The sequence below is a fragment of the Gorilla gorilla genome, chromosome 2 (assembly GCF_029281585.2).
Source record: "Gorilla gorilla gorilla isolate KB3781 chromosome 2, NHGRI_mGorGor1-v2.1_pri, whole genome shotgun sequence".
NCBI lineage: Eukaryota > Metazoa > Chordata > Mammalia > Primates > Hominidae > Gorilla > Gorilla gorilla.
Window position 1 is genome coordinate 191,693,913 of NC_086017.1, and position 17,941 is coordinate 191,711,853.

A 17,941-nucleotide genomic window follows, 5' to 3' on the forward strand; every position below is an offset into this window, starting at 1 on the left:
GGCGCGATCTCAGTTCATTACAACCCCCGCCTCCAGAGTTCAAGAGATTCTCGTGCCTCAGCCTCCCGAGTAGCTGGGACTACAGGCATGAGCCACCATGCTCGGCTAATTTTTGTATTTTTAGTAGAGATGGGGTTAGGCCATGGTGGCCAAGCTGGTCTCTGAACTCCTGACCTCAAGTGATCCGCCCTCGGCCTCCCAAAGTACTGGGATTACAGGTGTGAGCCACCGTGCCTAGCCCAAATTTACCTTTTACAGTTGCAGTCTTGTTTGTTGCATTTTCTCAAGTCTCAAACTGTTTACCTATTTGCCTGGGTTTTCCACAAAACAGTGTGGCAGTATCGATTATGTTCTGGGCTAGATCTCCTATACAAAAGTGGTAACACAGTGAAGGGCAAGTTGATTTCCTCAAAGACACATGGTGGGAAGTGGGGAGACTAACTGTCACCGTTTATTTCTGTTCAAGAGGACTATACTGAACTATTTACACTGAACATATTTAAATGGTACAAATTTTATACTGGAATAAAACGAAGCTACATGATCTCAAAATTAGGGTTAGTTAGACCTTCCGTATGATAAAATACTCAATCCAGCAACTCTGCCTGAGAAGACCAATTAATACTTCGTTTGGAATCCTAACTCTAGCTTCTTACTAGCTCTGTGCCATTGAGCAATTTACTGGGACTCTCTGAGCATGTTTCCTCGTTTTCTAAAATGAAAAAGTACAATAGCTACCACAGTGGTTAGGTTCTCAAGTCAATAAGTAAGGGGATGGGGGACCTAAGTTGAAATTCCCTTTGAAAATCACTTGAATTGTCCATAAGAACAGTATATTGACTTTTGTGTACATATCACTATACAGTAAGTCCCACAGACACTAAATTTTGAGCAACCATTGAGATAAACTAAATAAGAAATGCATGTGTTCATTAGTTATTGTAAAACTTGAATGGCATATGCACATGTGGAGACATTAAAGCCATCCTGGTTTTAGAATTCACAATCACTAACAGTAAATGGGGTATGGATGGAGAACACCACTCCAGGTGCTTAACAAATGTCCGTGTCCTTCCTTTCTTCTGCCCTTTAAACCACCTGGAAACCTTCCCGGAGCAGCCGGTTGAATGGGGTTACGCCAGAGACACAGGTATTGATTTACGCAGAGAGTACGTCGAGGGAAGAAGCTTGGAGGCTCGTATAGGGTTCTTACCCTGGCACTGGCACTTAGAAGCACCTTGATGAATACGAAAAGGAATTATTATTTACCCTAGGTTACAGCTCGAGCTATTTCGACGTAATAACGATCCCACGTACACTTTAAAAAGCAAACTTCTCACATACATCACTTCCTGGAAGCCCTAGGCAGCCTTTAGCCCAAGCAATGCTGAGCCCAATCCTTCGGCCTTTCGTAGTCTCGCTCGGTTTCGCGAGATCGAGGCTGAGCTCCGCCGCGCCGCCGTGGGGGCGACCCCAAAACACTTCCGGGTGTAACTGGTTGTGCTGTCTGTGTACTTCCGGCAGCCTCCAGAAGGTTTCTTCCGCTTCCTGTACCACCCGGCTCAAGTAGCGGACACGGAACCGGGGACTATCGGCCCGTCGGCCTCCGGGCCCTGCAGTCTCTAGCCATGGACCGGGACCTTCTGCGGCAGTCGCTAAATTGTCACGGGTCGTCTTTGCTCTCTCTACTTCGGAGCGAACAGCAGGACAATCCACACTTCCGTAGCCTCCTGGGGTCGGCCGCCGAGCCAGCCCGGGGCCCGCCGCCCCAGCAGCCGTTGCAGGGCAGGTAATGAGACGTTGGTGCCACTGCGCCACGGAAGAGGGGACGCAGCTCTGGCAGCCAGTACCGCAGCCCCGGGTTTGCGTCTAGAGGAAGTGGAGCCGCGGCCGTGAGCACAGGACGATCGCGCGCTGGTGTCTTGGGCTGGGTGGACGGGGGGCGCTCCTGGGTTGTGCAATGCGGGATGCGGGCTGAACTTTTTCTCTGGCGCTGCTTGGTAGAGGCGCAGATTCCTTAGCTAAAAATCCCTTGAGCTTTCCTATCTGAGTTGGAGGCGTCACTTTTTAAGTTTCCCCGCTCTCCACCTCCAGGTTGGTTAATGAGGGAATGCCTAGTTAAAACTTTTTGTCTGAGGTTGTATTGTCTGCAGCTTAGGATGGAGCGGAATGGGCGATGAAAGCCATAAGCAGAAGGTTAGAAGTAAAGAGGCTTTGCAGATAACCCAATTTTCATATATATTTTTTTCTTTTTAAGAAAAGAGAAGAGAGTTGACAACATCGAGATACAGAAGTTCATCTCCAAAAAAGCGGATCTGCTTTTTGCACTTTCCTGGAAATCAGATGCACCTGCAACTTCTGAAATTAATGAAGACAGTGAAGGTGAGTTTAGCCTTAAAATCTTTAAGATTGCGGTTCGGTTTAACAGTACTTCAGGTGAAACGGAACTCAAAACTATCGTTAGTGATTTTGTTAATTTTTTTTTTTAGATCATTATGCAATCATGCCACCTTTAGAGCAATTCATGGAAATACCTAGTATGGATCGAAGAGAGCTGTTTTTCCGAGATATTGAGCGTGGTGATATAGTGATTGGAAGAATTAGTTCTATTCGGGAATTCGGTTTTTTCATGGTGTTGATCTGTTTAGGAAGTGGTATCATGAGAGATATAGCCCACTTAGAAATCACAGTAAGTTATTTTTGTTACTTGGATTGCTTCTGTTTTTGTTAACTCATCTCAATGCAAGAACTATATCTCTGCATGCAGTTGTGCTCAAGTATACCTGCCAAGATACTTTTGGAAATTAAATGTTAATTGGAGAAAAGTCGTTTAAAAAAATTGGTGAAAGTTACCCAGTTTCTCCCTCCATTTCTGGTTTTTGGGATTTTTTAACTTTAAACTGGTTGGCAGGCACAGTGTTCTTTTCTAAATGCTCAAAGAGGTATCAGTGGACATGGTGAGGTTGATTGATATTCAGACTTATTTCTTGTAGTTGAACATATGTATTCTTAATTAGTTAATATTTGGCATTGTATATTTTCATGTGGATAATCTGGAGAGAAGTTTCATTTATATATTTACAATAATTAAATGTAAGTGGTTTGTACATTAAGATACTTTGCCCAAGATGGATAGTCCTGAATTTAAACTAATGTGTCACGATAAAAGATTGGGTATTTGCCATCTATCCAGGCAGATAAAAAGGAAGAAAAGCAGAAGGTATTACAGACTGGATAACAGACAAAATACCTTGGAGAATTGGCATTTCATTTTCACTGGAATCCTTATACCTTTTAGACAAATTTTAGTTTGTTTTTGATGCATGTTGTATACTGTCATAAGCCATCATATTTGGTTCCTAAACTAATGGAAAGTTTCATGAGATTTTAGTTTTTTAACTGAACCAGCAAACATATCTTACTGTGTTTGGACACGGAAATTACTTTTAACTAAATCCTTATTTAAATTTTTACTTTAGGTTGTTCAACTACTAGCTGTTTCATACCAAACAACTAAGATAAAAGAAGACACTGTTCTTATCAAAGCTTGAAATGTCTGGTGTTTTAAAATACTTCTCATTACAGGCTCTTTGTCCCTTAAGAGATGTGCCTTCTCACAGTAACCATGGGGATCCTTTATCATATTACCAAACTGGTGACATCATTCGAGGTGATTAGTTTCATCATACTAATAAAAAAGTAATGATTGTTGAATTTTTGTTTTTATTAATTTAAAAAAATACAGTCTAAGAGGGTAGTGTTTGGGAAAGTTTATATTTTTTATGTTAGTTTACATTTTCTTACTAATCAGCTTAGTTCTCTTTTTTTTTCTTAAGCTGGAATCAAGGATATTGACAGATACCATGAAAAGCTAGCAGTATCTCTGTATAACTCTTCTCTTCCACCACACCTATCTGGTATTAAATTAGGTGTAATTAGCTCTGAAGAGCTTCCTTTATACTACAGGTAATTTATCCATATTATTTCAACAATAGTTCATTACAAAAGTCTCTTGGATTGAGGAATACCACATTTTTGTAACAGTTAAATTACTTCAGACTTGGTAAAAGGAAACCATATCATAATATTGCCACACCATCTTATGCAAAAAATGGAATTAGTATTTAAACCTCAAATGATATTATTTCTTTAATAGAAATGGAATGTCAAATTAGTCATTTTACAATTTTTGTGTTTGTATTTTCTTTTTTTAAGGAGAAGTGTTGAGCTAAATAGCAATTCTTTGGAGTCCTATGAAAATGTCATGCAGAGTTCCTTGGGATTTGTTAATCCAGGAGTAGTTGAATTCCTTCTAGAAAAACTAGGAATAGATGAATCTAATCCACCATCTTTAATGAGAGGCCTACAAAGGTATAGTACATCAGCATTACTCTTAGGTGGTGAGGGGAGTGGCGGTAAGCTCAGAAGCTGCGTTTAGCTGAAGGATGTATTTTACCATCCTAAGCCACCTAGTAGCAGGCATATGCCAAAGGTTGAATGAACCAGGTGATCCCATCTTCTGGACTGGACTGTCTTATCAGTGATTAATATGTGTACCATGTAACCAAGTAGAGAAGGATGCAGAAATTTTTTATAAGAATTTTGTGTGTATGCTAAAGAAAAATACTGTTGTTTTTTTTTGTTTTTGTTTTTGTTTTTTGAGACGGAGTCTCACTGTGTCACCCAGCCTGGAGTGCAGTGGCGCGATCTCAGCTCACTGCAAGCTCTGCCTCCTGGGTTCACGCCATTCTCCTGCCTCAGCCTCCCAAGTAGCTGGGACTACAGGTGCCCGCCACCACGCCTGGCTAATTTTTTTTTCTTTGATTTTTAGTAGAGTTGGGGTTTCACCGTGTTAGCCAGGATGGTCTCAATCTCCTGACCTCGTGATCCACCCGCCTCGACCTCCCAAAGTGCTGGGATTACAGGCGTGAGCCACCGCACCTGGCCGAGAAAAATACTGTTTAACAATAATAATCATTTTGAAAGTTCAAAGATTTTGGTATGTAAATAGAATGCAAATTTCTTGCTTGGAATTCATACTTTCACTGTCGAGTGCCTGTCAAGCAGAGTTAAGTATAGTTACTTATTTGTGGTTTAACTTTTTAATTTTTATTTTCTTTAATAGCAAAAATTTCTCTGAAGATGATTTTGCTTCTGCATTGAGAAAAAAACAATCCGCATCTTGGGCTTTAAAATGGTATGAAGACTGTCTTTCAACAATTGCATTATATCTAGTCTAAAAGCTTAGGGCAAGGCAAGCATGCTTATATCATCAATAAGACAAATTTGAGATGCATTAAAGTGATGCCTTTTTGACACGAGCTTTTCTTTTGTAGATGTAAGTAGTCTTACATTTTACACTTAACAGATTTTACACTTAATAGATAAGTTTTACTCAGCATTTCAGTTTTCTCAAAAGGAATTAGTATGTTGATATCTAGGTTTCACCAATATTTGTTGTGAAAATGTCCAAAGGCAGAAGAACGTTCCTTAGGTATATTGTGAGTACTCTGAAAACTAAATATTTTGCCAAGTTTGATGACATTTGCTTTTAAAACTTATTCACACTAACATTTTATTTAGATATTGTTTGAAGTGTTTGTGATGCTTTACAAATGTCTTTTTTAGTGTGAAGATCGGAGTTGACTATTTTAAAGTTGGACGCCATGTGGATGCTATGAATGAATACAATAAAGCTTTGGAAATAGACAAACAAAATGTGGAAGCTTTGGTAGCTCGTGGAGCATTGTAAGTGAATCATACATGGATTTTAAGGAATGTTTACCAGGTAAATGCGAACAAGATTTATGAAGAGCTTGTGAGATACAGCCCTCTAACTTTGTTTCATGTCTCTAGATATGCGACAAAAGGAAGTTTGAACAAAGCAATAGAAGATTTTGAGCTTGCATTAGAAAACTGTCCAACTCACAGAAATGCAAGAAAATACCTCTGCCAGACACTCGTAGAGAGAGGAGGACAGTAAGTATCAGATTTTGTTTAATAGTGGAGGTCTAATGTTCAACCAACCACTAAAAAATTTTGAACTTAAGGAAGTAGTTTCTTAAGCACTTAATTTATAACACTCTTGGTTTCAATAAATAAATGGGAAAGTACAAGAGATTAGGCAAATACTCTTTTCCTAGATAATATACTCAAAAGTTTTTGGTTTAATGACTATACTATTTGTGTAGTCATTCCTGTTTGTGATCACAAATTCCAAGTTGATTAAATTTTGCAATATTCGTTTTATAATTTATAGGAACTTCTATTTAATGATTGGAGCAGCTTTTTACATACTTACTAGGTGGATAACTAGTAACTACTTATATGTGGTTGTCTTATAGCCTTGTATTGATGTCTTTGAGCTGAGTGAATAGCAATACCCTGTAGTTACCTAAGCCAGAGATACTGTTCATCTTTGACTTGTCCTTTGTTTCCCGTATCCAGTCTACTGACACAAAAGTGATCCCATTGTATTTTATAGTAATTTCTTTTTCCTTCTAAGAACCCAAAGCACTTTGCAACGTCTTTTGACTGCTTTATGTCCAAACTTTCTCATTCTGGTGTTTCACAACCCAGACTTGTGAACTTCATCTAATGATTATGCTATTTACAGGCTCATTGTGATATATGTGTATGTTGGTATTTCCAAAGATTTCCAAAATTTTCTGTAGATAATTTTTCATAAACTACTAGGGAAAAAAGCCTTCTGGTATAATTCTGTGCTAAAATTCTAGATCATACTAAATTTGTGGACACCCATTTATCATGGGTTTTTGTGTATTACTGCAAAAATGTGCCAATATTGGACATATACCTTTAGTTACTAGTAATAGATTTCTGTTTATGTGGTCTATGAAATAAATTACAGTAAAAAGCATATTATTTTGGTATTTTATTTTGGAAAATAATTTACTTGGCTTTTCCCTAATAAGCTCTCTCATATAAGCCTTTGACCTGTATGCATATTTGGATAGTTTTGTTGTTTTTACAAAAAAGCTAAATCTTTCTTTCAAATTTAGGTTAGAAGAAGAAGAAAAGTTTTTAAATGCTGAAAGTTACTATAAGAAAGCTTTGGCTTTGGATGAGACTTTTAAAGATGCAGAGGATGCTTTGCAGAAACTTCATAAATATATGCAGGTGATTCCTTATTTCCTCTTAGAAATTTACTGATATTTGAAATAATGCCCAAACTTAATTTTCTCCTGAGGAAACCTATTCTACATTACTTAAGTAAGGCATTATGAAAAGTTTCTTTTTAGGTATAGTTTTTCCTAATTGGGTTTGACATTGCTTCATAGTGCCTCTGTTTTTGTCCATAATCAAAAGTAAAGATAGCTATGAGAAAACTATTACCTAAATTTGGTATGTTGTTTTGAGAAATGTCGTTATAGGGAGCTTACCTGGTGGTTTTTAAATTATTGTTGCTACTATAATTGAGCTAATTATAAAAACCTTTTTGAGACATATTTTAAATTGTCTTTTCCTGTAATACTGATGATGATGTTTTCTCATGCATTTTCTTCTGAATTGGACCATTGCTGCTGTGTCTGTGACATCTGGTGCTGCTCATCCCCATCCACAAACTGGAAAATGATTTCCTATGTAATCATGCATCCAACTGGGCTGTGCTATTTTTTTAAATGGTTTGTATTTGAACATGGTGATTCCTCCTTCACTTCACCTTAATGGAATGTCTTTATTTGAATTTTATTTGTAAAATGTGTCCTGTTTAAATTTTTCAATCTTTAAAAATAATTTTTATGTACTTTTTTTTTTTTTTTAACCTTTCTTGCACTCTGGGTCATGGGTACCACTGCAATGGCTTCCCCTTTTTTTATGGGATACCAACTGCAATATGGTCCTCAATGCTGTTCTGGCCATTTCAATGACTAATGCCAAACATCTGTATGACTAATTTTTTTATGTTAAAAAAATACTGTTTAATGCTGGCTCTATGGTGATTTGGTTTTACTAAATTGGGTTTCTCGTTGGGGGTGGTCTTTTGAATACTGGGTTTTATATATTCTGCTATTTTTAACGTGTGGTTTTTTTCGATATCTGGGTTCTAAAAGAAATCTTTGGAATTAAGAGAAAAACAAGCTGAAAAGGAAGAAAAGCAGAAAACAAAGAAAATAGAAACAAGTGCAGAAAAGTTGCGTAAGCTCTTAAAAGAAGAGAAGAGGTAAACTATAATATTCAGTATTTTTAAACTTAAGGCAACTACTGAATTGAACCCAAAGTGCCATACTGGAGGTAAAGTAAATAAAAACATGAAAGTATTTCAAGTGCTAATCAGAATCTTTAGCAAATATGTGTTCCATGTATTTTCTTATTAAAGAGATGAAGTGGAATTTAAGGCTAGAATTCTACAAAAAAAGAGTATCTTAGAATTAAAATATAGAATAAGTTACTTTATATTGTAGGAAGAAATATTTTAGAACTAGAGCAGTGGTTCTCAACTAGGGGTGGATTTATTCACCCGGGGACATTTGACAAGATCTGGAGACATTTTTGATTGCCATAACTGATAGGGTGCTACTGCATCTAGTGTATAATGGTCAGGGATGCTCTTAAACATTCTGTAATGCACAGGTCAGCTCCCACCCGCACCCCCACCCCCAACCAAGAATTATTTGGCTGAAAATACCAGTAATCAGGTGAAGAAACCATGAACTAGAGGTAGCCAAATAAAAAAGTTGAGTTCTCCTTTATGGGTTCAGTAGTCTTAACTTTTTAAGGTAGTGTTGAAAAAAAGTCTGTCTTTCAGAAATGATGGATTTGCTTACAGTGATCCCTGTCTGCAAGCATTTTTTCCCCCAAAAGTGCTTAATAGTAAAATTAGATCTTGTAGTAGCCGAGATTATTGTATTATTTATCTGAACCACAGCTTTTATAAAATCTTTAAAGGAAACAAATAGGGCCCACATCTTTATGGATAATTTAGAAACATTTTTGTACATATATGACAGATGAACTGTTTTTTTTAGGCTAAAGAAGAAAAGAAGAAAATCAACTTCTTCTTCAAGTGTTTCTTCTGCTGATGAATCAGTGTCTTCATCATCATCCTCTTCCTCTTCTGGTCACAAAAGGCATAAGAAACATAAAAGGAACCGTTCAGAGTCTTCTCGCAGTTCCAGAAGGCATTCATCTAGGGCATCCTCAAATCAGATAGATCAGAATAGGAAAGATGAGTGCTACCCAGTTCCAGCTAATACTTCAGCATCTTTTCTTAACCATAAACAAGAAGTGGAGAAACTACTGGGGAAGCAGGATAGGTTACAGTATGAAAAGACACAGATAAAAGAGAAAGATAGATGCCCTCTCTCTTCATCTTCACTTGAAATACCGGATGATTTTGGAGGTAGGTCTGAAGATCCAAGAGATTTTTATAATAGCTATAAAACCCAAGCAGGTAGTAGCAAAACAGAAAAGCCATATAAATCAGAAAGACATTTTTCCAGTAGAAGAAATTCCTCAGATTCCTTCTGTAGGAATTCAGAGGACAAGATTTATGGTTATAGGAGATTTGAAAAGGATATAGAGGGAAGAAAAGAGCACTATAGAAGGTGGGAACCAGGTTCTGTGAGGCATTCTACCTCACCAGCAAGCTCAGAATACTCTTGGAAGTCAGTTGAGAAATACAAAAAATACGCTCACTCTGGATCACGTGATTTCAGTAGACAAGAGCAAAGATACCGTTTAAATACAAATCAAGGAGAATATGAAAGAGAGGACAATTATGGGGAGGATATCAAAACAGAGGTTCCAGAAGAAGATGCACTAAGTAGCAAAGAACACTCAGAAAGCAGTGTTAGGAAAAATTTACCTCAGAATTTACTGAATATATTTAATCAGATAGCTGAATTTGAAAAAGAAAAAGGAAATAAGTCAAAAAATTAATACACCAAGGATATCGGCACCATTACACAAAATGCCATTAAGTGAAGTTTTTGGTTGTATTAGTCATAACAGTTGAGTGCAGAAATCTCTGCTCCTAAAATTATTTGTAGAGATTACAGGAAACAAATGCTTTTAAGTTTTTCTCAAATTTTGTTTCAGTTCTAGGTCCCTTGTCACAGCTTGGTTTTTAGACTTTTTATGTATATGTTTATGTACAGTATATTACTCTTGACAGTTTGAATTTCTTCACCTAAAGATAATTCTCTGAAAGTACTGTTTCTTCATTCTATTGCGGTATATGAGAATTCCTGGGTGCATCTTATTCTGCTGTTTGAGAGAAAAATTTGTGCATTGAACACTTGGATCATTTTTATAAAAATTAATTTTCTTTTCTGTTAAATTAAAAATCGTCAGCTTTTGAAAGATTATATGTTCGAATGTTTCTTGAACACTTTTATATTTATCAGTTTAAATATTACATTTTTTGCCCAATTTTTTTTAAAATTTTTAAATGGTAGATTATATGTCTTAATTTTCCTCTAAAGCCCAATTTGATTAAAAGTGGTTTGTGACCAGTCATTGGCTTCCACCCAGCATAAGTGCCTTAGGAATAAGATCATAAAAGTTGAATAGGAGCCCATTTTGCTTATTTCTCCATTATTTTTTACCTCATTGCTAGCATAGCCATAAAAAGCTTTTTAACTTTAAATATTTACAAGGCCCTTAGGGCCTGTATTCCAGGCAAGGGTGAATCAGAAAAGAAAAAAATCCTTTTAGCAAAAACATAGCAGTAGCAGAGAAGCACATTGTAAATCTGGCTTTTCTTCAGGGAAAGAAAATTGGGAAACTCTCCTAGTGTTGCAGATGTTCAGTCCAGAAGGCACTAGGCATGTCGTTAAATCTGACCTGCATTTCTTCTTACCACCTCCTGTGCCTTGATGCTTCTCTGATGGCCCCTTTCTCAGAGTCTGAATAAATAACTAGACCAACTAGAGCCTGGTTTTACTAAGAATAAATTCCAGCAGCTAGAGCTGAAGAACAAAGAGACTTGGATTATAAAGATCCTCTCCAAATTGCTGAAAATAGTGTGGTATATTCTTTGGGAGATAGAGATAGGAGTCATAGGTACTGGGTTTATGATGTCATTAGAGTTTGCAGTTTAAGATTCTCAAAGCTGTAAATTACAATGGACTTTAGATACTGTCACACACAATGACACTAGATAAGTGGGTGGGTAGCTGAGGTCTAAGTGAGGGCGAATAATAGAGGAAGAAGAGACTTATTCCTTGTTCTGTCTTGCAGTTCTTGCCAACGGTAAAATTTCCAGGCCTTAAGTACTGGGTGTGTATTATCTGTGTCTATCAAACTCCAGTAATGAGAGCCTAGTGAAAAATCTGAAATTTCTTTTGCAAATGGAACAGTGAAAAGAAACCCTGGTCAAGAGCAATAGATAATGGTGATAGAAATCGGCTAGTCACTCAAAGCATTAGTCTTTGCACCAAGAAGAAGCTTCTTTAAGAAATTCATCTTAAAAAGAGTCCTTAATTCTATGTATTAATAGCTCCAGTATCATCTTTACATAGTCGTGTTTATAAAGAGTGAAAACTACCTCTTGGCATACATAGCCTTTGACCTTTTGGAATCCCTAGTTCAGCTTAAAATTTTAAACACAACATTTAAAAAAAATTTTTTTCCTTAATTCATATAAATTTAAGGGGTACACATGCATTTTTGTTACATGGATCTATCGTGTAGTGGTGAAGTCTGGGCTTCTAGTGTAACCATCACCCAAATGATGTACATTGTACCCATTTCATAATTTATCATCCCTCACCCCCCTGCCAACCTACCAACATTGGCGTAGGCACATTCATGATTCAGACCTCAAAAGTGGAAGCAAGAGGGGCTGAGTACCGTCACTCATGCCTGTAATCCCAGCACTTGAGGCTGAGGGAGGAGGATTGCTTGAGGCTAGAAGTTTGAGACTGGCCTGGGCAACGCAGCATGACTCCATCCAAATAAGTTGGGTGTGGTGGTGCATGCCTATAGTCCCAGCTATGCGGGAGGATCGCTTGAGCCCAGGAGTTCGAGGCTGAAGTGAGCTCTGATTGTGCCACTGCACTCCAACTTGGGTGACAGCCAGACTGGTGTCTTAAACACAACAAAAACAAAATGGGACTTAAGTAAGCTACGAAGTTCTTGCACAGCAAAAGAAATAACACAGTGAACAGACAACCTGCAGAATGGGACAAAATGTGCAAACTATGCATCAGGCAGGGGACTCATCCAGAATTTACAAGGAATTCAGCAAACCAAATCACCCTATCCAAAAGTGAGCAGAAAACATGAATAGGTATTTCTCAAAAGAAGAGATAAAAATGGCCAAGAAGCGTATGAAATAATACTCAACATCACTAATTAGAGAAATGCAAATTAAAACCAAATGAGATATCTCTCATCAGTCAGAATGGCTATTACACCCCATTCAATGTAAGAGAATAGAACCTTATCCTGTAGGCTGCCTGAATTTATTAGGTAGGCGCAAAAGTAATTGCAGTTTATGCCATATTAAGCAGAGTATACAAACCAATTCCTAAGGAAGTTCATCACAGCAAAAATTATTGGGGATTTACATTGTCAAGAATAGCGACATCTTCAGTAATTTTTCTCAAGATCATATATTGCCATATCTTGGTCTCCATAAGCAGATGAAGCATGACTTTTGGATATTAGGATAAGTGTCCAGATTTGGAGATAGGTTGATCCCCTGTCGCACCATTTGTCATTACTACACTGAAGTTAGAACTGTTATTTAAGGATTAAATGTAGATTTGTATGCTGGCCCAAGAACCAAACCATTCCACAAATTCTGTGCTAAGCTCCAGGTGGCAACTCAGTAAGTAGAAGTTATATAGTGCAATTTCTGTGTGTCAAGCCCTGTGCATCTTTTTTATATTATCAAGTTCAGTAAACTTGTAGGTAACTTTCTGTGTCTATAGTACAAATGAGGAAAACAGGGAAGTAACTATCCAAGGTTACAGAGCTAGTAAGATACAACCTCTGCCTTCATAGAAGAGTGTTTAATATTACTTCAAGTTTTAAGTAATTCCCAAACTAGCATAGGGCTGAGAATAAGAACTTTGATGAGCAAAGTGACTTTAATTAGTTTTTAGGTCTTATAAATCTCATGCATTAGAGCAGTACTTTAGCCAAAAATTTTATTACCTAGCTTTTTTTTCACCCACCTTATTCTTGACTTTGCTATGCCTTTTTCCTATTTCTAAAACAAAACAAAAAATAATCAGGAGAACTATTCACTACCACTACTGCTTTTCAGAAAGAAGTACAAACAACAGTTCTAAAATAATGACAGTTGTAATGAGCATTTTTTCCCAAGGTTTGAAGGAGACACATGTACATTCATGAATTCTAATACATTTATTTAAAATCCAGTTTTATAATATTCCACATTCTATTCCAAGAGTACAAAGTGTTGGGCACATGTTATAATGAAGTGTTTTAAGTGGAAAAACTACTACATTTGGCAGTCTACCTCCAACTGTAAATGAAATTTCTATTGCAAATCAAGTCATACCTAGCTTTCATTAAATTGTTTATTAAATCAAGAAAATTTCAAAATTGTTTATACTTGGTTGGCTGTATCTGAAAGCAAATCTTTAATGCGTTTGATTTATTTCAAGGTCAGAAGTGATTTTTATAAATTTAAGCTGCATTTTAAAATTGATATACAGTGTTTCTCTTACAGGTTTTTTTTTGGGGGGTTGGGTAGGGGTTGATGCTATTTTTTGGTTAAAAATTATAGCAAAAGAAGAAACTGCCTTTAACAATTTTTCTCCCCAAAAGTCTGAGAAATAGTTACTTTGAATAAAGAAAACCTAATTTTGGTGTCTTGTAGGGTAAATGAGATTTTCACATTGCAATACGCTCATAATAGTACAGTAAATCTTTAGAAATTTCTTCTTGAAAGATTGTTACATTAGAAGTGAGTGTAGTTTCGTGAAATAATGAAGCAAACTATTTTCTAACACTACGAACATCAAAATTACAGTGAAATACAGCATTTTTCCTATGCTTGTATAACATGTAGCCTTGTCAAGAATCTGCTATTAATGTTTTTCTTCAGTATGAAGAAAACAGTAGAGAAAATGAGAACGTTCCTTTTTTTAAAAAACTGTCAGTTTTTACACTTACCACTAAGTTTTTACACTTTCCACTAGATAAAATGTGTTGGGGCGTTTTGTATTTTAAAGTATATTTTTGTTTTTGTGTTTACAACTTTTTCAGAAGAGATTAAAATGTTTATTTGCTGCTCTTTTTGCTCTTAACATTACTAGAGCTACTACTAGCACTAGATGGCCTAGAAGCGCTGCCTACTAGTGAAGAGGAGGCCGGGAATTTAAGCTCCAGTACTTTAATTGAAGACTGAGAAGTAGATGTACTTGTACTCCTAGATGACCTAGAAGAAAAACCAGAACTATAAATTCAATGCAAAGTTTATATTTTAGTATAGACCCTCTCATTATTGGCAAAAGGTAACCATAATTCCATAAGTAAAGAGATCAAAAAAGTACATATTAATAGTGTTAAGTTTTTAAATGACCATCAATAGATATCAAACAATTTAAACAGGAAAGGAAAGATGAACATAGATGAGTTTCAAACCAGTAGAAAAGTAGTTTAATAAGTATGTTCCTACATGGTAAAAATGCTTTGAACTATAATCAGTTTTTTAGAGTTGGAATCATTAAGCATTGAAAGTTTCCAAAACAGAGGAAAGAGGGCCAAGAGGATTTGGTGCTGGCAAAAATAATTAAAATGATACCTTTTGTAATTTAAGCTGAAGAGAAGAGAGAAGCATATTGATGGATAAAGTGGTGGGGTCATTTGAAAAACAACTAGCTATATAATTCTGAAAAAAGTCAAATACATATTTTATGAAAGTACAGGGATGTTCAGTTATATAGAAACAATTTTTTATACTTAAATGAAACACTGTTTTTTTAGGGGCCTCTTCATGAAATTTTTACCTGGACTAAGGAATAGTAATTTAATAAGTAGCTGCTGAATGCAGGAGATTGTGAATTCTAAAATCAGGATCATTATTAATAAATTTTTGTCAGCAAAGCACAAGAATGTTTGCTTAAGCATCTGGTGATAGAATTCTGGGTAACAACTGCAGAAGAAAAAAGAAGGGGTTTCCTTTTTAGCAAAATAAAGCTTCATAAAGTCAAATCCTGATTATGTAAAATACCACAGTGTGGTTTGAATCACAAAAATCATATTCTATTTGTCTGTACATCTAAGCTGCCCTTATATGTTTTTAAAAAAATTCCCCCAACTTGGGGGTTCACCCCCAAATGCTAGATGTAGCCCCCAAATTTATTTCTGTTTTATCCTACTGAAATAGCTCATAGTCACAGAGCACTTGGGCTATACTGGAAATAGTGACACCAGCAGAAGTCAGAAGGAAATTCTTGTTCTGCTGGCTGTTTCTGCATCTAATCTATATGATGCTGACTAGTGAGATGTCTGAGAGTGAAAAGAACACTGGCAGTGAGTTCATGGGCCTGCCTAACAGCTGCGGTGATGTAGAAGTGGCTGGAATCACTTAGTGTACAGCTGTGAGAGTTAAGCAGATTTTTTTTAACCCTCCGCTTACCTTGCTGATAGTGAAGTATGTGAAGGAGATCTAGAGCTCTGACGACTGCCTTTTGTGCTAGCTGTAGGTAGTTCTAACCCACTCTGGAGGAATATTCAATAGCAATCATTAGTACTACTTACTGTTTTTTAGAAGATAAATATTTTTAATTAGCTTTCACTTCATGATGAATGTCATGAAAGTTTTTATTTTCATGAAGTTTTTAAGAAATATTTAATAGAAGGTGTTGTATTACCTGTTGAAAGTATGTTTGAAGGATAATACGGATCTCAGTATTTTCTTCTATGATATCAACTAACATTTCATCAATAACTTTGTGAAACTGTTTCATTTCACGAAGTTTGATGTCTTGTTCTTCCATTGTTTCATCTTTTGTGTCTTTCAAAAGACGGATTTCCTTTGTGAGTTTTGCACACTGTTGGTAAATAATAGTCAATTATTCTATAAACGTGTTTACCAGAATTTAATATTTTTAATAGATAAAGGAGGATTTGGGACTTCAAAAATGTAAATATGAAAGGTCAGTTTTTAAAAGATATCAATACCTGTTTGGTCACTCTTTCTAATTTTGGCTTCTGCTCCTCCGTTTCTTTACTTAGTTGAAATGAATAAGCCTGCTTCTCTGACAACTTTTCTTTAACATTATTTGCTAAATGTTCTATAACATCTAATGTATTTTCCATGCTCTGTAGAAAAAATATTAACATGTATTTTTTAGAATCAGAAATTGACTTTTATAACTTGTCATTTATCAAGTATTCATATAATTTTAATTCATTTATTTTTGTACATAATATACATTATTTCTGTTGATGTATCTCTTAATGACGTCTCGGTCAATGATGGACTGTATATATGATGGTGGTCCCATAGGATTATAATGGAGCTGAAAAATTCCTGTTACCTAGCGACATTGTAATGTTGTGGCACAATACATTAGTCATGAGTTTGTGGTGATGCCTGGTGTAAACAAACCTGCATTGCCAGTCATATAAAAGTCTAGCACATACAATTATGTACAGTGCATAATACTTGATAGTGATAATAAAAGATATTACTGATTTATGTATTTACTATACAATATACTTTTATTATTTTACAGTGTACTCCTAGTTATTTAAAAAGTTAACTATAAAACAGCCTCAGGCAGGTCCTTCAGGAGATATTCCAGAAGAGGGCATTGTTATCATAGATGACAGCTCCATTCATGTTACTGACCCTGAAGACCTTCAAGTGGGACAAGATATGGAGGTGGAAGACAGTGGTATTGATGATCCTGACCACGGGTAGGCTTAGGTTTATGTGTGTGTATGTGTCTTAGTTTTTAACAAAAAAGTTAAAAAGTAAAAAAATTAAAAATAGAAAAATGCTTAGAGAATAAGGATATAAAGAATATTTTTGTGCAGTTGAACAATGAGTGCTTAAGCTAAATGTCATCACAAAAGAGTAAAACAATTTTACAAAATTAAAAATGTTTACAGTTAAAAAGCTCTAGGAAGCTAAGGTCAATTATTATTGGAGAAATAAAATTATTTTTATGAATTTACTGTAGCCTAAGTGTACACTGTTTATCATGTCTACAGTAGTGTTCAGCAATTAGGCCTTCACATTCTCTCACCACTCACTCACTCACTCACCCAGAGCAGCTTCCAGTCCTGCAAGCTCCATTTATGTTAAGTGCCCTGTACAGGTGTACCATTTTTTTAATCCATTATACCATATTTTTATTGTACCTTTTCTATGTTTAGATTTGTTTAGATACACAAGTACCATTGTGTTACAGTTGCCTATAGTACTCAGTACAGTAACACACTTTACAAGCTTATAGCCTAGAAACAATAGGCTATACCATCTAGGTTTGTGTAAGTACACTCTTACGATTTTCACACAGTGACAAAATCACCCAAGGATGCATTCATCAGAACACATTCCCATTGTTATCCAATGCATGACTGTATAATGGTTTTATGGATTAAATTTTGTATGTAATTCAACTGGAAAGTATTTTTATGTTATTTTGGAAAAAATAAAACAATGACAATTGAAATCATGGAATCTGCAAAGATTCACAGTATCTCTTCTTCTGCTTTATTAGTAAAATCAATGTTTAGCGCCTGCTTACAAGGCACATTTTTTTTTTTTTAATTATACTTTGAGTTTTAGGGTACATGTGCACAACATGCAGGTTTGTTGCATATGTATACATGTGCCATGTTGGTGTGCTGCACCCATTAACTTGTCATTTAACATTAGGTATATCTCCTAATGCTATCCCTTCCCCCTCTCCCCACCCCACAACAGGCCCCAGTGTGTGATGATCCCCTTCCTGGGTCCATGTGTTCTCACTGTTCAATTTCC

The 17,941-nt window shown here is 36.1% G+C and overlaps 2 protein-coding genes and 1 long non-coding RNA gene across 6 annotated transcripts in view; 1 reads left to right on the top strand and 2 right to left on the bottom strand.

Moving 5' to 3' along the window:
* The window catches only part of LOC129532441 (uncharacterized), a 75,920-nt gene extending 74,427 nt beyond the window's left edge, over nucleotides 1-1,493 (bottom strand). Inside the window, exon 1 of the long non-coding RNA XR_010133016.1 lies at nucleotides 1,270-1,493. This is a non-coding gene — a long non-coding RNA (uncharacterized lncRNA). The remainder of the gene's footprint in view (nucleotides 1-1,269) is intronic.
* Nucleotides 1,494-1,506: 13 nt separating this feature from the next.
* On the top strand, nucleotides 1,507-17,646 carry TTC14 (tetratricopeptide repeat domain 14). Of its 3 annotated transcripts, XM_055381840.2 has the most exons (13): nucleotides 1,540-1,789; nucleotides 2,258-2,382; nucleotides 2,490-2,689; nucleotides 3,586-3,670; nucleotides 3,837-3,966; nucleotides 4,216-4,371; nucleotides 5,126-5,197; nucleotides 5,629-5,748; nucleotides 5,857-5,979; nucleotides 7,023-7,140; nucleotides 8,076-8,185; nucleotides 8,991-9,364; nucleotides 16,686-17,646. In XM_055381840.2, the coding sequence occupies exons 1-13, from the start codon at nucleotides 1,629-1,631 to the stop codon at nucleotides 16,694-16,696; spliced, it is 1,785 nt and encodes a 594-aa protein (XP_055237815.2). In that variant the 5' UTR covers nucleotides 1,540-1,628; the 3' UTR covers nucleotides 16,697-17,646. The 3 variants fall into 3 exon arrangements, 2 of the variants coding, with proteins under 2 accessions (XP_004038111.3, XP_055237815.2); XM_004038063.4 differs by lacking the exon at nucleotides 16,686-17,646 and having other exon boundaries at nucleotides 1,507-1,789; nucleotides 8,991-10,331; XR_008678191.2 differs by lacking the exons at nucleotides 8,991-9,364; nucleotides 16,686-17,646 and having other exon boundaries at nucleotides 7,023-7,646; nucleotides 8,076-8,174.
* The window catches only part of CCDC39 (coiled-coil domain 39 molecular ruler complex subunit), a 247,000-nt gene continuing 242,381 nt past the window's right edge, over nucleotides 13,323-17,941 (bottom strand). For both annotated transcript variants that reach the window (XM_063704408.1, XM_063704409.1), the window contains 4 exons: nucleotides 16,129-16,269; nucleotides 15,819-15,998; nucleotides 15,584-15,666; nucleotides 13,323-14,380 (listed from right to left, as the gene is read on the bottom strand). In XM_063704408.1, coding sequence (XP_063560478.1) covers nucleotides 14,224-14,380; nucleotides 15,584-15,666; nucleotides 15,819-15,998; nucleotides 16,129-16,269 — 561 coding nt within the window. In that variant the 3' untranslated portion in view covers nucleotides 13,323-14,223. The remainder of the gene's footprint in view (nucleotides 14,381-15,583; nucleotides 15,667-15,818; nucleotides 15,999-16,128; nucleotides 16,270-17,941) is intronic.